Raw genomic sequence first — 17462 nt, forward strand, 5'->3', positions numbered from 1 at the left:
AGTGATGAAGACCTGCCAATGCAGGAGACACAGGTTTGATCCTAGCCCAGAAGGTCCCACAGGCCATGGAGCAGCTGGGCCCGCGCACCACAACTATTGAGCCTGTGCTCTAGAGCCCGGGAGCCATAACTACGGAGCCCATGTGGCACAACTGCTAAAGCCCGCATGCCCTGGAGTCCATGCTCCACAGCAAGAGAAGACACCACAAGAAGAAGCCTATGCACTGCAGCTAGAGAGTAGCCCCCACTCGCCACAGTAAGAGAAAGTCCACAGAGGAACAAAGACCCAGCACAGCTAAAAATAAGTCAACAAGTCTTTAAAATGACAAACCGAAATGACAGTAGCAGATAAAATATTATAGTTTATCAAGGCTCTACAACCAGTTATGACTATACTTTAACAAAAGTTGTTTCCATGAATATAGAATAAGTTACTTACCAACATGTACAAGGTATGAATAATCCTTGATAACTGTCTCGGCTCTAAAGGAATCATCCCGATGATCAACTATTACTGAATCTAAGTTGATATCCTTAAACAGAAATAGAAAAGGAAAATAAACTTTTTTCTAAACTCTATCACTATACATTTAAGCTGATCAGTGGAAGTTCATATGGTAATTATTTACAGAGCCCACAAGCTAAACCCACATTACTCCTGTTTTTTGCTCTCTCATACCACGTTCTTCTCCTTCAAAGCATACATCATAATTTTAACTACATACGTGTCTATGCTTAATGTCTACCTTACGCATTCATCTGTAAACTCTAAGCATAAGGGACTGTCTTAACACAACTTCTTAAGCTCAGCTTATCAAAAAAAAATATATATCACTAACAACTTTTCAGATGTCTCTAGTTTCTACATAGCTTTGATGCAAGTTATTTTTCTGCCTTTCATTTACACAAGGAACACATCTTTCAACATAGTAAGCTCCCCCTTCCCCTCAGTCTTCCACCCTCTGTGCCTCACTGGTATCACCAATGGGAAGAGACGGATCCCAGGTTCCCTAGGCCCTGCCCTCTTGGTTCTAGACTGCTTGGTGAGGAGGGAGTAGGAAGTGGGACATGCAGTGCCTCTGGACATCCTGGCTCTTTCAGGCAGAGGCTGGACACTCCGGCGGGAACATCAAATCCTACTTCAGGAGGAGGAGGAACTCACTCACTCAGATACAGTTCTGCCATGGCAGAAGTAGCATGAATTCTCAGGAATCCTTGGCTGCCAGAATTTCTCTCTAAATCTCTATGGTTCCTCAAGTGTGGAGACCCTGCAGGCTGCTGGAGGATGTGCCTGGAGATGGTGTAAGTTGCCTGCTTATTCATCTGATTTTCCAGGTTGGACTGTAAGCCTGGTGAGGTCTCAGTCTCTATGAATCTGGCCCACCTGTAGATTTCTGAATTCTACAGCAGTGTCCAGAATGAAGCAGTGTTCAATAAATAATGAATGAGTTAATTCCCTAATTTTAGTTTCCAGAGGACATCTAAAGCTGGTTAGCAGCTTAAGCGTACTAAGACACAGCAATCCTCTCTCCTGTCTCTTGAATTCCAATTCAAGTGCAGGAAATCAGTTCATATGGTGAAGTTAAACTGCGACTCTCACTGCTGTTCAGTTCAGTTCATTTGTTCACTCGTGTACGACTCTTTCCGACCTGATGGACCGCAGCATGCCAGGCTTCCCCGTCCCATTATCAATTCCCAGAACTTGCTCAAACTCATGTCCATTGAGTTGGTGATGCCATCCAACCATCTCTTCCTCTGTCATCCCCTTCTCCTCCTGCCTTCAATCTTTCCCAGCATCAGGGTTTTTTCCAATGAGTCAGTTCTTCGCATCAGGTGGCCAAAGTATTGGGATTTCAGCTTCAGCATCAGTCCTTCCAATGAATATTCAGGACTGATTTCCTTTAGAATTGACTGGTTTGATCTCCTTGCAGTCCAAGGGTACTCACTGCTGTTATCCATGCATAAAAACAAACAAAATCACAGAAGAGCATATAAAATAATGGGTTGGCTGAAAGTTTTCTTCAGGTTTTTGTACGATGTTATGGAAAAACTGGATCGAACTTCTTGGCCAACCCACTACTTTCTGTTTTTTTTCCTGAGATGCTATGGCATGTTTGTTAAGAGCATATACTATGGAGCCAGCCTGTCTGGGATCAAAATGTTAGATCTCCCATTTACTGTGTGACTCTGCTAAACTACCTAATCTCTGTTTCCTCACCTGTAAAATAGGGATAATGAAAGGACCTATCTCATAGAATTGCTGTAAGTTAATACAAGATGAGTGCTCAGAAATGTGCCTGCATGTAGCTTTTTATTTTTTTCTGATGTTAAAAACTTGTTTACCTTCTGTTTAGTATATATGACGATGGTGACTAAAGAGTCTGTTTGGAACCAGTCATAGCTGTAAAATATTCAAAAAAGAATGAATAATTATATGCATTAACATAAATTAACCATTAAAGATATAATTTTAAAATATATACAATCAAAAAAACATACAATATAACACAATAGATACATGATTTAAAACATTTATTTTGAAACCTACAGTAAGAAATACATTTTTTGAGGGAAACTTTTTCACTAAATAATCAGACTCGCAATTATTTCTTAATTTAAAATGCCTATACTTCCATGTTCATGCCCCAACCATTAATGCCAAAGCAGCTGAGGTTAACCAATTCTTTGAAGACCTACAAGACCTTCTAGAATTAACACCAAAAACAGATGTCCTTTTCATCATAGGAGACTAGAATGCAAAAGTAGGAAGTCAAGAGATATCTGGAGTAACAGGCAAGTTTGGCCTTGAAGTACAAAATGAAGCAGGGCAAAGGCTAACAGAGTTTTGTCAAGAGAACACACTGGTCATAGCAAACACCCTCTTCCAATGACACAAGAGATGACTCCACACATAGACATCACCAGATGATCAATACTGAAATCAGATTGATTATAATCTTTGCAGCCAAAGATAGAGAAGCTCTATACAGTCAGCAGAAATAAGACCTGGAGCTGACTGTGGCTCATGAGCTCTTCACTGCGAAATTCAGGCTTAAATTGAAGAAAGTAGGGACACTTTCCTAGTGTCCCTAGGAACATTAGGCCAAACACTAGGCCATTCAGATATGACCTAAATCAAAACCCTCATGATTTTACAGTGGAAATGACAAACAGATTCAAGGGATCAGATCTGGTACACAGACTGCCTGAAAAACTATAGACAGAGGTTTGTAACATTGTACAGCAGGTGTTGATCAAAATTACCCCAAAGAAAAAGAAAGGCAAGAAGGCAAACTGGTTGTCTAAGGAGGTTTTACAAAGAGCTGATGAAAGAAGAGAAGCCAAAGGCAAAGGAAAAAGGAAAGATATACCCATCTGAATGCAGAGTTCCAGAGAATAGTAAGGAGAGAAAAGAAAGCCTTCTTACGTGAACAATGCAAAGAAAAGAGGTAAACAATAGAATGGAAAAGAACAGAAATCCCTTCATGAAAATTGGAGATATCAAGGGAAAATTTCATTCAAGAATGGGCACGATGAAACGACAGAAATGGCAAGGACCTAAGAGAAACAGAAGAGATTAAGAAGAGGTGGTAATAAAACACAGAAGAACTATACAAACAATATTGCAGTGACCCAAATAACGACAATGGTGTGGTCACTCACCTAGAGCCACACATCCTGGAGTGTGAAGTCAAGAGGGCCTTAGGAAGCATTACCCCAACAAAGCTAGTAGAGGTGATGGAATTCGAGCTGAGCTATTTCAAATCCTAAAAGATGATGCTGTTAAAGTCAGCTCAATACATCAGCAAATTTGGACTACTCAGCAGTGGCCACAGGACTGGAAAAGGTCAGTTTTCATTCCAATACCAAAGAATGTTCAAACAACCATAAAAGTGCACTCATTTCACATGCTAGCAAGGTAATACTCAAGATCCTTCAAGCTAGGCTTTAGCAGTATGTGAACCAAGAAATTCCCGACGTACAAGCTGAATCTAGAAAAGGCAGAAGAATCAGAGATCAAAATTGCCAACATCCATTAGAGAAAGCAAGAGAATACCAGAAAAGCATCTACTTCTCGTCACTGACTATGTTAAAGCCTTTGACTGTGCTGATCACAACATACTGGAAAATTCTTAAAGAGATGGGAATACTAGACTAACTTACCTGTCTCCTGAGAAATCTGTATGCAGGTCAAGAAGTCAAGAAGCAATAGTTAGAACTGGACATGGAAAATAGACTGGTTCAAAAACTGGGAAAGGAGTATGTCAAGTCTGTATACCGCCACCCTGCTTATTTAACTTATATGCAGAATACCATGCAAAATGCCAGGTTGGATGAATCACAAACTGGAATCAAGATTGCTGGCAGTAATATCAATAACCTCAGACATGCAGATGATACTACTAATGGCAGAAATCAAAGAGGAACTAAAGAGCCTCTTGATGAGGGTAAAAAAGGAGAGTGAAAAAAGCTGGCTTAAAATTCAACATTAACAAAATGAAGATTGTGGCATCTGGTCCCATCACTTCATTGCAAACAGAAGGGGAAAAAATGGAAGATTTTATTTTCTTGGTCTCCAAAATCACTACAGATAATGACTGCAACCATGAAATTAAAAGACATTTGTTCCTTGGAAGGAAAGCTATCATAAACCTATACAGCGTATTACAAAGCAGAGACATCACTTTGCTGACAAAGGTCTGTATAATCAAAGCTATGGTTTTTCCAATAGTCATGTACAGATGTGAAAGCTGGACAATAAAAATGGCTGAACGCCAAAGAATTGATGCTTTTGAACTGTGGTGCTGGAGAAGACATTTGAGAGTCCGTTGGACTGCAAGGAGATGAAACAAGTCAATCCTAAAGGAAATCATGAGTATTCAATAGAAGGACTGATGCTGAAGCTCCAATAATTTGGCCACCTGATAGGAAGAGTTGACTCCCTGGAAAAGACCCTGATGCTGGGAAAGATTGAGGGCATGAGGAGAAGGGCGACAGAGGATAAGATGGATGGATGGCATCACTGACTCAATGACCACGAGTTTGAGCAAACTCCAGGAGATGGTGAAGGACAGGGAAGAATAACTTGCTGTACTCCATGGGGCTGCAAGGAGTCAGATACAACTTAGTAACTGAACAACAACAATACTTCACGTATACCAGCAAATACATGGACATATACTACAGGTATACCAACTTGGATAAAAACAAACCACCTCCTTGACAAGACACTTTTTATAAAGGTTACACATCTAAAATGCCTTGTATCAGAGCAATAACACAACATATTTTCTGAAGGAAAATGACAAAATCTACATGCTTATTACCTTGACTCTTTCCTGTCACAAATATATTACACAAATATATTACCCACGAAATTAACTCACCAAGGATGTTTAACAGTCAACAGCAAAAATTTAAGGAAAAGCTACATCATCTGTTTTGTAAAACTCTGATCAAATTGATTTAGTTTTTGTTCTTATTACCTGTATACAGGCCCCCAGTGTGAATCTTACAAGAGATACCCCGAGGCCCTTAACTTAAAATTGTATATGAAATAACTTAACAGATATAACAAGTATAGCAGGATGCTACTGTTACAGACTCATCTTGTGGGGAAAGGTGGTAAGAGAAAAATGACAAATAATACACATAACCCTAGGGCATGTGAAATATCATTAACAAAATTATACATGGATTGCTTAATTTACTAAGACAGTGCAATACATTTCCAAGAATTTTCATTAAAAAACTGATAAAACAAACTAGACATGCAAAATAATGCTGTTGTTGTTTAGTTGCTAAGTTGTGTCTGACTCTTCTGCAACCCCATGGACTGTAGCCTGCCAGGCTCCTCCTCTGTGCATGGGATTTCCCAGGCAAGAATACTGGAGTGAGTTGCCATTTCCTTCTCTAGAGGATCTTCCAGACACAGGGGATGAACCTGCATCTCCTGCATTAGCAGAAGGATTCTTGACCACTGAGCCACTAGGGAAGCATATTACAGTTGAATAAATTATGGATACTTGATCAATTTCCATCATACGATGGAATACAGACCAGAAAATGCCTTTGCAGAATATTTCATGACATACAAAATTGATCACATAATATACTGTAATACCAATACTGTCAGAATAATACGGAAATAGGTACTACATGAATCAAAGTGGATAGAATAAACCAAATATTAAGAGTATATATTTAGGGTTGATGGGACCGACTTTTATCACTTTCTTTTGTATTTCCCTGTGTTTCTAAGTTTGCTACCATGAATATATATGTGATAATCAGAAAAAAATTGTTTTAAATAGTTCTTTTTTAAGTTGTGGTGTTTAAAATGGGTTAAACTTCAGTTATGCTAAAAGTTCATATTTAGGGAACAGCTCATTTTTCAACAATGCCTGATAAATGAGGCAGTGCAGTTCTTGTATCAAAAAAGCATGATTAATATAATAAGCAATAAATCAAACTTAGAGCCATTTTTTTTTAATGTGCATATTTTGGTGTAGAACTGATTAAGCTTTAAAGAAAGTAAAATTAGAAAGCATACCTTGGAGAACTAGGACCTTCTTTGGCAAGTGTATCTGTCACTTGGCTCTGAGGAAGCATGCCTTCACAAAGAAAAATAAACAAAATAGCTATAGTTCATCTATGTTGCATTTTTCTTTTTTTCACCCCATCTCTCCAGTAAACTTCTTATTGAAATATTATAAAAGGAGACAAGTCATAAATATACTACTCAATGAATTTCCATATGTAAAACATACCCTTGTAACCATCACCCTCCCTGTGCCCTTCCATTCACCACCTCTCCCCCAAGATAATCACTATTCTGACTTTTAACATCATGATAAGTTTTTGCCTGCATTTGACCTTTATGAAAAAGTGGAATCATAAAACATGCTTTCTTTTGGTCTGGGTTTTTGGGACAGTTACATAGACGTTAAAGTTAATGTTAAATTAGCATGATTAATAGTAAGCAATGAGTCAGATCTGGAGTTTTCTGAGATGTTATCCATGCTGCTGAATGCATTAGTAGTTTGTTCTGTTTTACTACTGAGTATTATTATACTCTCTCAATATACCATATACCATATATTAGAATCTATTCATTCTACTGTTGATGGATATTTGGGCAGTTTTTGGTGATTATGTATAGTGCTGTTATTAATATTCTTGGTACATGTACACACTCATTCTTAAAGAACATCCATCTACATATCTGATAGGTATACAGGACGTGAGTATGTTTAGCTTTAGTAAATACTGCTAGACAGTTTTCCAAAAAGGTCATACCAACTTACAATTTTTACCATAAGGGTATGGATGCCTGGTTGCTCCAATACCTTGCTGACACGTGGTATTCTGTCTTTTTCATTTTAGATTTTCTTGTGGGTGTGTCTCAACATCACATTTTAAATGCCCACCAAGGCTCTGGTTTTTGAATTGTTTTTGAAAACTCTGAGAACCGGGAAGAGCTTCAGAGATTCTGTAAACATTAACTATTTTTCTTCTACAGTAGGAGTGTACTCTTTGTGCAGGAAAAAAAAATTTAGGCTTTGGCGAGTCTTAGAATTCTCAATTAGAAGGCATGGTAATTATACAAAGTCAGTGTTGGGAGGCACCTAGGAGACACGGTAGTTTAGAGGTTTTCAAGATTCTTCTTATCCAGAGAACCTTCTGTTAAAACATGAGAGAATTGATGGACTTATGTCAATTTGAAGAGACTGGGTCTCTAGAGGAATGCTGGCTTCAGTGTTTTAAATGACGTTTAAATGATGACACAGAAAGCAGGCAGATGACGTCTGTAAATATGCAGACTTAACCATATACACTTATATAAGTCAAATATTTGAGGCATACATATTCATATAAAAGAGGTAACTGTGCTGGCCAGACCACTGGACAATGTAATATCACATTTTTAAGGCCACTGTTAACTGACATGTTAAGTGCCATGCAGCCAAAGGAAAGCAATGTGGCGGGAAAGAAAATAGCCAACCAGTAATTAGCCTTTAAGGAAAGGCTGTTTGCCTAGTATCATGGAAGAGTAAAGTATCAGCTGAAACCCAAGAACAGACCTTCCTTTAATGCGGTGACCCTGTCAGACAACTTCAGGTGGCACATCACAAACTGCATGTATTAGTCTATAAGAAGACTGTTTCCTCTACTTGAAAAAGAAGAGGTAATTCATCTGGCAATCTAGCTTGTTAGCTGAATTTCTACAACTTTCTTGTCCAAAATACAAAGGAAAAAGATGCATTTTAAAACATATATTAGTATTACAGTTCAGTCAGAGTAGCCCCAGGCAGTTTTGAAAGTCTCACACCAAAATTTTTGAGGAGGTTAGGGGTAGTGTCAGTCATGATTCCAAATCATAGTGAATGGCTGAGGAGAGCTGCCGAGCCCAGAGAAGAGGGGATTAACAGGCTACTCAGTATCTGCATAGACACTGGAGGAGAGCCCTGTGCCTGAGGGAGAGGTGCCCTCAGTCTGGCATCGGAGGGGGGAACTCCAAGTCAATGAAAGTATAGTTAAGTCCCCTACATAAGAACCTTCAAGTCTCGAACTTTCAAAGAGGCAAACGTGCATCCACATGTCCAATCATGTAAGTCAGTTCACGTGCATAGTGTACACTGTCACATGCATGCATCCTCTACACGTGGTTGTGCTTTTGTGTGCTTTACTGTACAGTTCTGTATAGAGTGCATGTGTGCTAAGTTGCTTCAGTTGTGTCTGACTCTCTGAGACCCCATGGACTATAGCTTTCCAGCCTCTTCTGTCCATGAGATTCTCCAGGCAAGAATACAGGAGTGAGTTGCCATGCCTTCCTTCAAGGGATCTTCCCCACCAAGGGATTGAACCTGTATCTCCTTTGCCTTCTGCATTGGCAGCTGGGTTCTTTACTACTAGTGCCACCTGGGAAGCCGAGTACAGAGTATACTAGCACAGTATCTTTATTTTAAGTATCCTGGAAGCAAGTGCAAAAGCAGCCGTGATGCAGCTGGTATTGCTGTACTTTTCAAAGTACTTTAAGACTAAAAATGTTTTCTTTATTTTTTTTTTAATTTATTATTCGTATGAAAAGTATTATAAACCTGTTATACACTACTATATAGCCTACTGTGTTAGTTGAGTACCTAGGCTAACTTTGTTGGACTTATGAACAAACAGGACTTATGAAGACACTCTCAGAACAGAACTCGTTCGTATATAGGGGACTTACTGTATTCAAGCTGAGGACAGATGAACACAAGTTCAGAGATGCCATAGAAAGGACTATAGAAAGAGTCATGGCTTCAGTAAGGGATCTACAGAGTCCTGTCAAATCCTCTAAGCTTAGCAAGTAAACACATCTTTTGCATAAAAATATCTAAATATCCCAAATAATTCTGTAAGGCATTTCGTATACAATCATGTGAATATGATTCAGTTTTTTACTATAAATGTATACGACTTACCATTTAAGACTTTCTTTTCCTCATGATAGTCTGTACAACAGTTTAGGAAAATAAAAAAGTTAGGTTAAGAAAAGTGTAACATCAGAGCAGATCAGTTTATATTATTGACATAAGGATAACAGCCCTCTTCTAAGAGGGCTTTCTTTAACAAAAGCCCTGAGGAGAGAAATAAGGCTGATAAACAGATGGCCTATCTTTTAAGTAAGTCATTGCATCTCTGAAGACTGTCAAGTCATTTCTGCAGATGTTTGTCTCAGAATTCACTGGGCTTTCCCCTCCTTTTCTGGATTTTTCTCCCCTAATATCTTGGTGAATTTCTTTAGAAAGCACATAAAGACCCAAGTTTTCTCCAGGTTGTCATTATCTAAATTAGTCAAAACTATCCAAAATTTATTAGATTACACTTTATATCAGAAACATACATATTAACCCAAAGAAAGACACCTTACTACCTTTCTCTCTTAACTAGGTGAGCACTTAAAATGATTATTCAAATTTAAATGGCCAAGTGCTGAAATATGGTAAGATTTTTTACTTATTTATCAGTACTATCAATCATTTGGGTTACAAGCCAGAAAAAGTTTAATGGGTGTTTTCTTTCAGGATGGTAACTGGCTCACAAATCTATATTATACCTTGATCACCACAAGTTTTATAACCATATGTCAAAATAAAACCATCAGCAAGTTGCCAGAGTTCTCTTAAAAAAAAGAACGCCAAGCTAACACAAAATATTCAAGAAGTAAACTGAATTGATAGACATTACTTGTTAACATGACATCACCTTGTTTTGTAGAAAAAGAAACCAAAATATGTACATCGAGGCTTTCAAATTCTTTTATATTTTAATTTTCAATCAACCAGAGACCTCATAAAATTACTACCACTTGTCACTCACATCATAAAATAACTATGATTAAGGAGGTCAGATAACCATTCTTTTATTTTCCCCATTTTACTGAAATAAGTTCAGAGCTGAAAGGGATCTTAACAACACACACCAAATTATCATCCATTCCTCTCACTGAAGGTTGAAAATAGAGGTCAGGACTTGAATAAAACCCACGGCTCTTCAGCAGTAAAGCTGAGGTTAAACTTTATATCCCCTGAACTGCAAACCATTTTTCTTAATATGCCATTGAGAGAGTTAATACTTTCTCAAAAGACACAAGGCCTAAAGACCATTTAAATTATGTCTCAAAATGAGTTTTGTTTCTCAACCTCTAGATAAAAATCTAGTCATTAGTTTGCAAGGGATCACTGATGGTCTGGCTTGGCAACTAACCTCCATCCAATTTCATCTGTCTTTGCTACTGTACTTGTGATCATTGGTTTTATCTTAGAACAAATAGCAAACTCACCATAACAAAAGTAAATTAAGTCTAATTTCAGTGCACAACATATTTGGCAGTTCAATGAATCTCATTGATCATGTAAAATAATTTGCTTTTATCTAAGAGACTCACAGATTTTAAACACTTCTTCCAAGTAATTTGTTTCTAGGGGGAAAAAAAAAATCATCTCCTATGATTATTTCCCATCTGATGTGAATTGATTTGAACCTGTCAGATCCTGCAACTGCTTGTTTTCTGAGCTTTTTTTTTTTTAATATAAGAAGTACCAGCAAGAAGAGAACCTACTTAAATGATCTAAAAAACCTTTAAAGCTCTACAAGTCTTATCTTTGCAATTCTTTTGGAAAACTGAGTCACAGAAATAAGAGAGACTATTATTTACTATGAAGCATAGTCACATCTGAGTCATTTTAGGCATGAGATACTTTCCTGTTTAACAAAAAACTTAACATTCTGTCTTGTTAACTAATTCTACTATTTGGTTGGCTCCATGGCCAAGAAAATTTGCATCTTCTTGTAACATTGGTTAGAGTGCATTACTCTGATAAGAGCCTCTGCTTTCTGAAAAATGAAAGCCATTCAGTCATGTCCAACTGTTTGAGAACCCATGGACTGTAGCCCGCCAGGCTCCTCTGACCATGGAATTCTCCAGGCAAGAATACTGGAGTGGGTTGTCATTTCCTCCTCCAGGGGCTCTTCCCAATCCAAAGAGCGAACCAACATCTCTTGCGGCTCTGGGATTGGTAGGCAGATTCTTTACCATTGAGTCACCTGGGAAGCCTCTAGCGTCTCTGAAGTGAAGTGAAGTCACTCAGTCACGTCCGACTATTTGTGACCCCATGGACACCAGGCTCCTCCATCCATGGGATTTTCTAGGCAAGAGTACTGGAGTGGGTTGCCATTTCCTTCTCCAGGGAATCTTCCCGACCCAGGGATCAAACCCAGGTCTTCCGCATTGTAGACAGACGCTTTACCATCTGAGCCACCAGTCTGGCAGGGAGAAAAACCAATCCAAGAACCACTGGTGTATACCAAAGGAAAATACATTATTCAAAAGAAGATAACTTTAATGAGGTGATCTCTACCTTACAAAAAGAAGTATCCAGGATTTCTTTCAAGTGTGAACTTTTCCAATTAAATAACTACTATTAGTTAAGGAAGGTATATATACCTACAAGCTTCAGTATCTGAACTTTTAAACTGAGGTTGTTAGAAGAGAATCCCTCTTCTACCTCGAAAGTATTCTCCTGGTCTATGGCTCTAAGTGCTTTATAGTCAGTAGCTGCTTGAGAAAACAGGAATGAAAAGTCAAAACATAAAGCATTAATATTAGAAATCATGATAAATCTATGAGAAATTAAGAAGAAACACCCAAGTGGTGCTAGTGGTAAAGAATCTGCCTGCCAATACAGGAGATACAAGAGATCTGGGTTTGATCCCTGGGTTGGGAAGATTCCCTGGAGAAGGAAATGACAACCCACTCCAGTATTCTTGCTTGAACAATTTTAAGGACAGAGGGGCCTGGTGGGATACAGTTTATGGGTCACAAAGAGTCAGACAGGACTGAGCAAGCACAAGTGTGTGTGTGCACACACACATATGCACATTTCTGACATGAGCTATGCCATTAGAAAATGTGACTATTTTACAGAATGACCATTATTACAAATAAATGCTGGAAAGGATGTGCAGAAAAGGGAACCTCCTACACTGTTGGTAGGAATATAAATTGGTACAGTCACTGGTATGGAAAACAGTATAGGGGTTCCTCAAAAATCTAAAAACAGTATTACCATATGATGGTGCTATGGTACCATAGCATATGGTACCTAATGGTACCATATGATGGAGAAGACTCTTGAGAGTCCCTTGGACAGCAAGAAGATAAAACAAGTCAATCTAAAGGAAATCAACCCTGAATATTCATTGAAAGGACTGATGCTGAGGCCGCAGCTCCAAAACTCTGGCCACCTGATGCAAAGGGCTGACTCATTAAAAAAGACCCTGATGCTGTGGCAAAGACTGAAGGCATGAGGAGAAGGTGGTGACACAGAATGAGATGGTTGGATGGCATCATTGACTCAATAGACATAAGCCTGAGCAAACTCCAGGAGAGAGTGAAGGACAGGGCAGCCTAGCATGCTGCAGTCCATGCTGGGATCGCAAAGAGTGGGACATGGCTGAGTGAATGAACAATAACCAGCAATCCCATTCCTGGGCGTATATCCAGAGAAAACTCTAATTAAAAAAGATACAGGCACACCTAGCAACAAGAGTCACGTTAGCCAAGACGTAGAAACTATCTAAATGTTCATCAACAGATGAATGGACAAAAAAGGTGTTGTATATATACACAATGGACCACTATTCAGCCAGGAAAAAGAACAAAACAATGCCATTTGTAGCAACATGGATACACTTACCATACTAAGTGAAGTAAGTAAGCCAGAAAGAGAAAGACAAATACTACATGATATCACTTATATGTGGAGTCTGAAATTTGACAGAAATGAACTTATCCACAAAACAGAAACAGACTCACAGATGTAAAGAACAGACTTATGTTTGCCAAGAGGAAGGGGAAGTAGGGAAGGGATGGAATGGAAGTTTGAGGTTAGCAGATATAAGCAATTACATATAGGATGGATAAACAACAAGGTCCTACTGTATGGCACAGAGAACCATATTCAATATCCTATGAAAAACCATAATAGAAAAGAATTTCAAAAACAGATTGTGTGTGTGTGTATATATCTTTATCTATATATAGATATATAAGTGATTCACTTTTCTGTGCAGCAGAAATGAACACACTGTAAATCAACTATATTGCAATTAAAGAATACATATTCTTTAACTGAATATACATTTACATATATATACATATATATAAACAAAATGTGACTGTTTTAAAAAATGATTTCAGCTGGGATTTTGTCATTTTTTTTCACTAAATAATTATTTAAAATCAGGAAATAAAGGGAATTCCCTGGTTGTCCAGTGGTTAGGACTCAGTGCTTTCACCACCTGGGCTGGGTGCAATCCCTGGTCTGGGAAGTAAGATCCCATAAACCAAGCAGTAAAAGCACCATCACCCCCCCTTCCCACACCAAATTAAAATTTTAAAAGTACATTTAAGTCTGGAACAGTGCTGTCCAGAAGAAATATAATACAAGTCACAAGTATAATTTAAAATTTTCTAAAAACCACATTCAGTTCAGTTCAGTTCAGTTGCTCAGTCGTGTCTGACTCTTTGCGACCCCATGGACTGCAGCACTCCAGGCCTCCCTGTCCATTACCAACTCCCAGAGTTTACTCAAACTCATGTCCGCTGAGTCGGTGATGCCTTCCAACCATCTCATCCTCTGTCATCCCCTTCTCCTCCCACCTTCAATCTTTCCCAGCATCAGGGTCTTTTCCAATGAGTAAGTTCTTTGCATGAGGTGGCCAAAGTATTGGAGTTTCAGCGTCAACATCAGTCTTTCCAATGAACACCCAGGACTGATCTCCTTTAGGATGGACTGGCTGGATCTCCTTGCAGTCCAAGGGACTCTCAAGAGTCTTTTCCAATACCATAGTTCAAAAGCATCAATTCTTCGGTGCTCAGCTTTCTTAATAGTCCAACTTTCACATCCATACCACATAACCACATTAACAAAGTACAAAAAGAACAGGTCAAATTAACTTTAATAATATATTTTTACTTAATACAGCATATTCAGAATATTATCATTTTCACATGACAATGTAATCAATGTAAAGTTATGAGATATTTTGTAATTTTTCATCCTAATTCTTAAAATATAGCACTTACACTTCCAGCACATTTCAATATGGAGAGAATTCCCATGCTCACTAGCCAGCCATATGTGGCCAGTGGCTATAATAGAGATAGCAAAGGATTAAAAAAAGGGCAAAAAGCAAGAACATTTCTCATCTTTGCCAGAGAATGAAGTGTTCCACATAAATAAATCAGCAGTGACTGAAGCTCACCTTTTCAAGCAAAGTTTCTCCTTTTATTCATTATTGACATCTTTCTAAAGCATGAAACAAACTACAATCCTTTTTAAACAAAGGATTATAAAAAGTACACTGATTTTTGGCTTGATAAGGGCTCACTAATATTACCGGTTTTATATTCTGACAGTTAGCTCTTCTGTGTTCTTTTCAGACATCACTCCCCCACTAGAAACCAGGTGATAAATGGAAAACTGTCCTCTCAAATCTGCTCAGCTATGGGGATGCCTATGAAATGCTACTTCTGGATCATCCCTGCACTGGGGTCTGGCGGTCACCCCACCTAAAACGTCGTGTCAGGGATCTCATATGGAAAGAAGTCCATGTACAAAATTTCTCTTCAGTATATCCATCGTCCCTCCCAACCCCTTGTAAATCCTCATGTTAGCAAGTCTCCATCTACTGCCTACTGTCTCTGTTTTCACCCTCTATTCCCATTTCATCTCTCTGTTTCCATTTCATCTATAAGTTCTAACAGTAGATTAGAGCATGTGAATACATGCTTGAGTTTGCCATGGAGAGTCACCATTCACTGCCTGCCCTCTCTTGAACTAGTGTAACTACTAATAGGAGCCCAATCTTTCTCAAATCCATCCCAGTTTGGACAATGACACTGCTACCCCATCTAATAGTTCTATCCCTAAATCTCAGGCCAGTAGACTGCAACGATCAACCCTGCCTATAGATAAAAGGCATATGAAATACTCTTAAAAAAAATTTCACTTTAATTAATAAACATTTCTTTAAAATAAAGAATATTCTTTATTTCTAACATATTAAACCTTTCTCTTCAGTTACTCTGTCCCTTTTACATGATCTACTTCTCTTGTTAGCCTGCAATTCAAACTGTAACTTGTTAGATCTTAAAGTCTCTACTGTTTAAAAAAAAACACCTGATCCATTTATTGCAATCAACACGTTCCTGCAGAATTCTTGTCTTTGCTCCCTAATACCTTGCAAGTTGCCTTATATCATTACCTGTTACCAGCCACACTCCAGCAAAACATTCATAATCCCCAAAGGCTTTATAGTGAAACAGAGATTCACAACCATGCTCTCACATGCCCTGTCAATAATGATGATAATACTTGATTTTTCCCAGAAACAGAGCCACGGTAAGACACATCAGTACATGCTGATAATTACAAGGGTACAAAAAGGGAACAGAAAACATAAGCAGCCTTAGCATCACAGAACAGAGGGGCAAAGGCAGCCACCAATAGCAACACCCACTTCTACTGTCCCTACCAACTGTTGCTACTAATGCATCGAGTGTTTAGCAAACATTATTTAATCTTCACAATGACTCTGGGATGTTTCATTCTTAAACCCCATTATACTGCTGAAGAAAAAAAAAAAACAACTCATGTCTGTTAACTGATGCTGAAGATCACAAAAGCGTATGAGTGTAACCTGAGGCAGAGATGAGATCTGACGCCGTGTTTGTCTATATGAAACCTGTGTTCTTTCTACAGATCATGCAGCCTCAGGAATCAAACTCAGGGCTACAGACAGTGTGAAAAAGGGAACTTTTAATTTATGAATGCACAGTATTTCAGAGTCCATGTCTCATTCTGGGTAAGAAATACGTTTGCACTTTGCTGAACCAAGTGGTGAGAAGGAGAAGGAATACTCATGACAGTTTAGTTCTTTACCATTAAGATTCAGTCAAATCCTCAGTTTCCTCAACCCTGCTGATTTTAGTTTCATAAATTTCCTTTCGTTAGTCTTTTTTTAAAAAATTAATTAATTTATTTTAATTGGAAGCTAATTATTTTACAATATTATAGTGGTTTTTGCCATACATTGACATGAATCAGCCATGGGTGTCCATGTGTTCCCCATCTTGAAGGCCCCTCCCACCTCTTTCCCCATCCAACTAATTTTATTTCAACCTTGTTACTAAATAAATTTAGGTTGTCATATTTTCTCTCAGAACTTTCAAGGTAATGTTCTATTGGCTTCTGTCTTCTACTGATATTCTAATAAATTAGCTGTAACAGCTTGTAAATTACATGAGTAAATTAGCTGTCAATTTACCGGTTTCTCAGTGACTCTGTCTCTCTCTGGCTATTTTTCATATCTTCTCATTGTCTTGCTGTTCTTCAATTTGACTACAAAGAGAATATGTGTAGATTCCTTTTTATTTATCTTGATCAGGATTTGGTGAATTTGCTATCTCTGATATTTGTGATTTATCAATTCTGGAAAGTTCTCAGCCATTCAGATGCCTCTTCCTCATTCTCACTACTACTTCCTTCTGGAAATCTGATTATAAGTGTTAGATCTTATTACTGTATTCCCTGTGGCTCTTGAATGTTTTTCTATCATTTTGTTTCTCTGTACCACATCCTGTCCAATTTCTGCTGCTCAATTTTATAGTTCATTGGACTGTTGTATGTCTAATCTCTCACTATTCATGTTATGCACTTTTTTATTTCATCAGTTTGATTTTTCATTTCCAAAGGTTCTATTTTTTCAATACTACACAATTACTAGTCTCCTTCTTTATTATGTTATTAATTTATTCTTATTTTCCTAATCACATCAAAGTTATTTATTCTGTATACAAATATTAAAGTCCAAGAGGTGAAATTCTGCCTTTATTTCTGCTGACTTGTTTCCTCA

The 17462-nt window shown here is 38.1% G+C and overlaps 1 protein-coding gene across 2 annotated transcripts in view; it reads right to left on the reverse strand.

Moving 5' to 3' along the window:
• LOC133254002 (cytochrome b5 reductase 4) overlaps positions 1–17462 on the reverse strand; it is a 114758-nt gene that overhangs the window by 43735 nt on the left and 53561 nt on the right. Inside the window, exons 5-8 of one of the 2 annotated variants that reach the window (XM_061427924.1) lie at positions 9464–9493; positions 6553–6613; positions 2343–2400; positions 439–532 (exon numbers count right to left, since the gene is read on the reverse strand). In XM_061427924.1, the coding sequence (XP_061283908.1) occupies positions 439–532; positions 2343–2400; positions 6553–6613; positions 9464–9493 (243 nt within the window). The remainder of the gene's footprint in view (positions 1–438; positions 533–2342; positions 2401–6552; positions 6614–9463; positions 9494–17462) is intronic. The other variant, XM_061427925.1, reaches the window with a different exon arrangement.

Source organism: Bos javanicus, chromosome 9 (assembly GCF_032452875.1).
Source record: "Bos javanicus breed banteng chromosome 9, ARS-OSU_banteng_1.0, whole genome shotgun sequence".
NCBI lineage: Eukaryota > Metazoa > Chordata > Mammalia > Artiodactyla > Bovidae > Bos > Bos javanicus.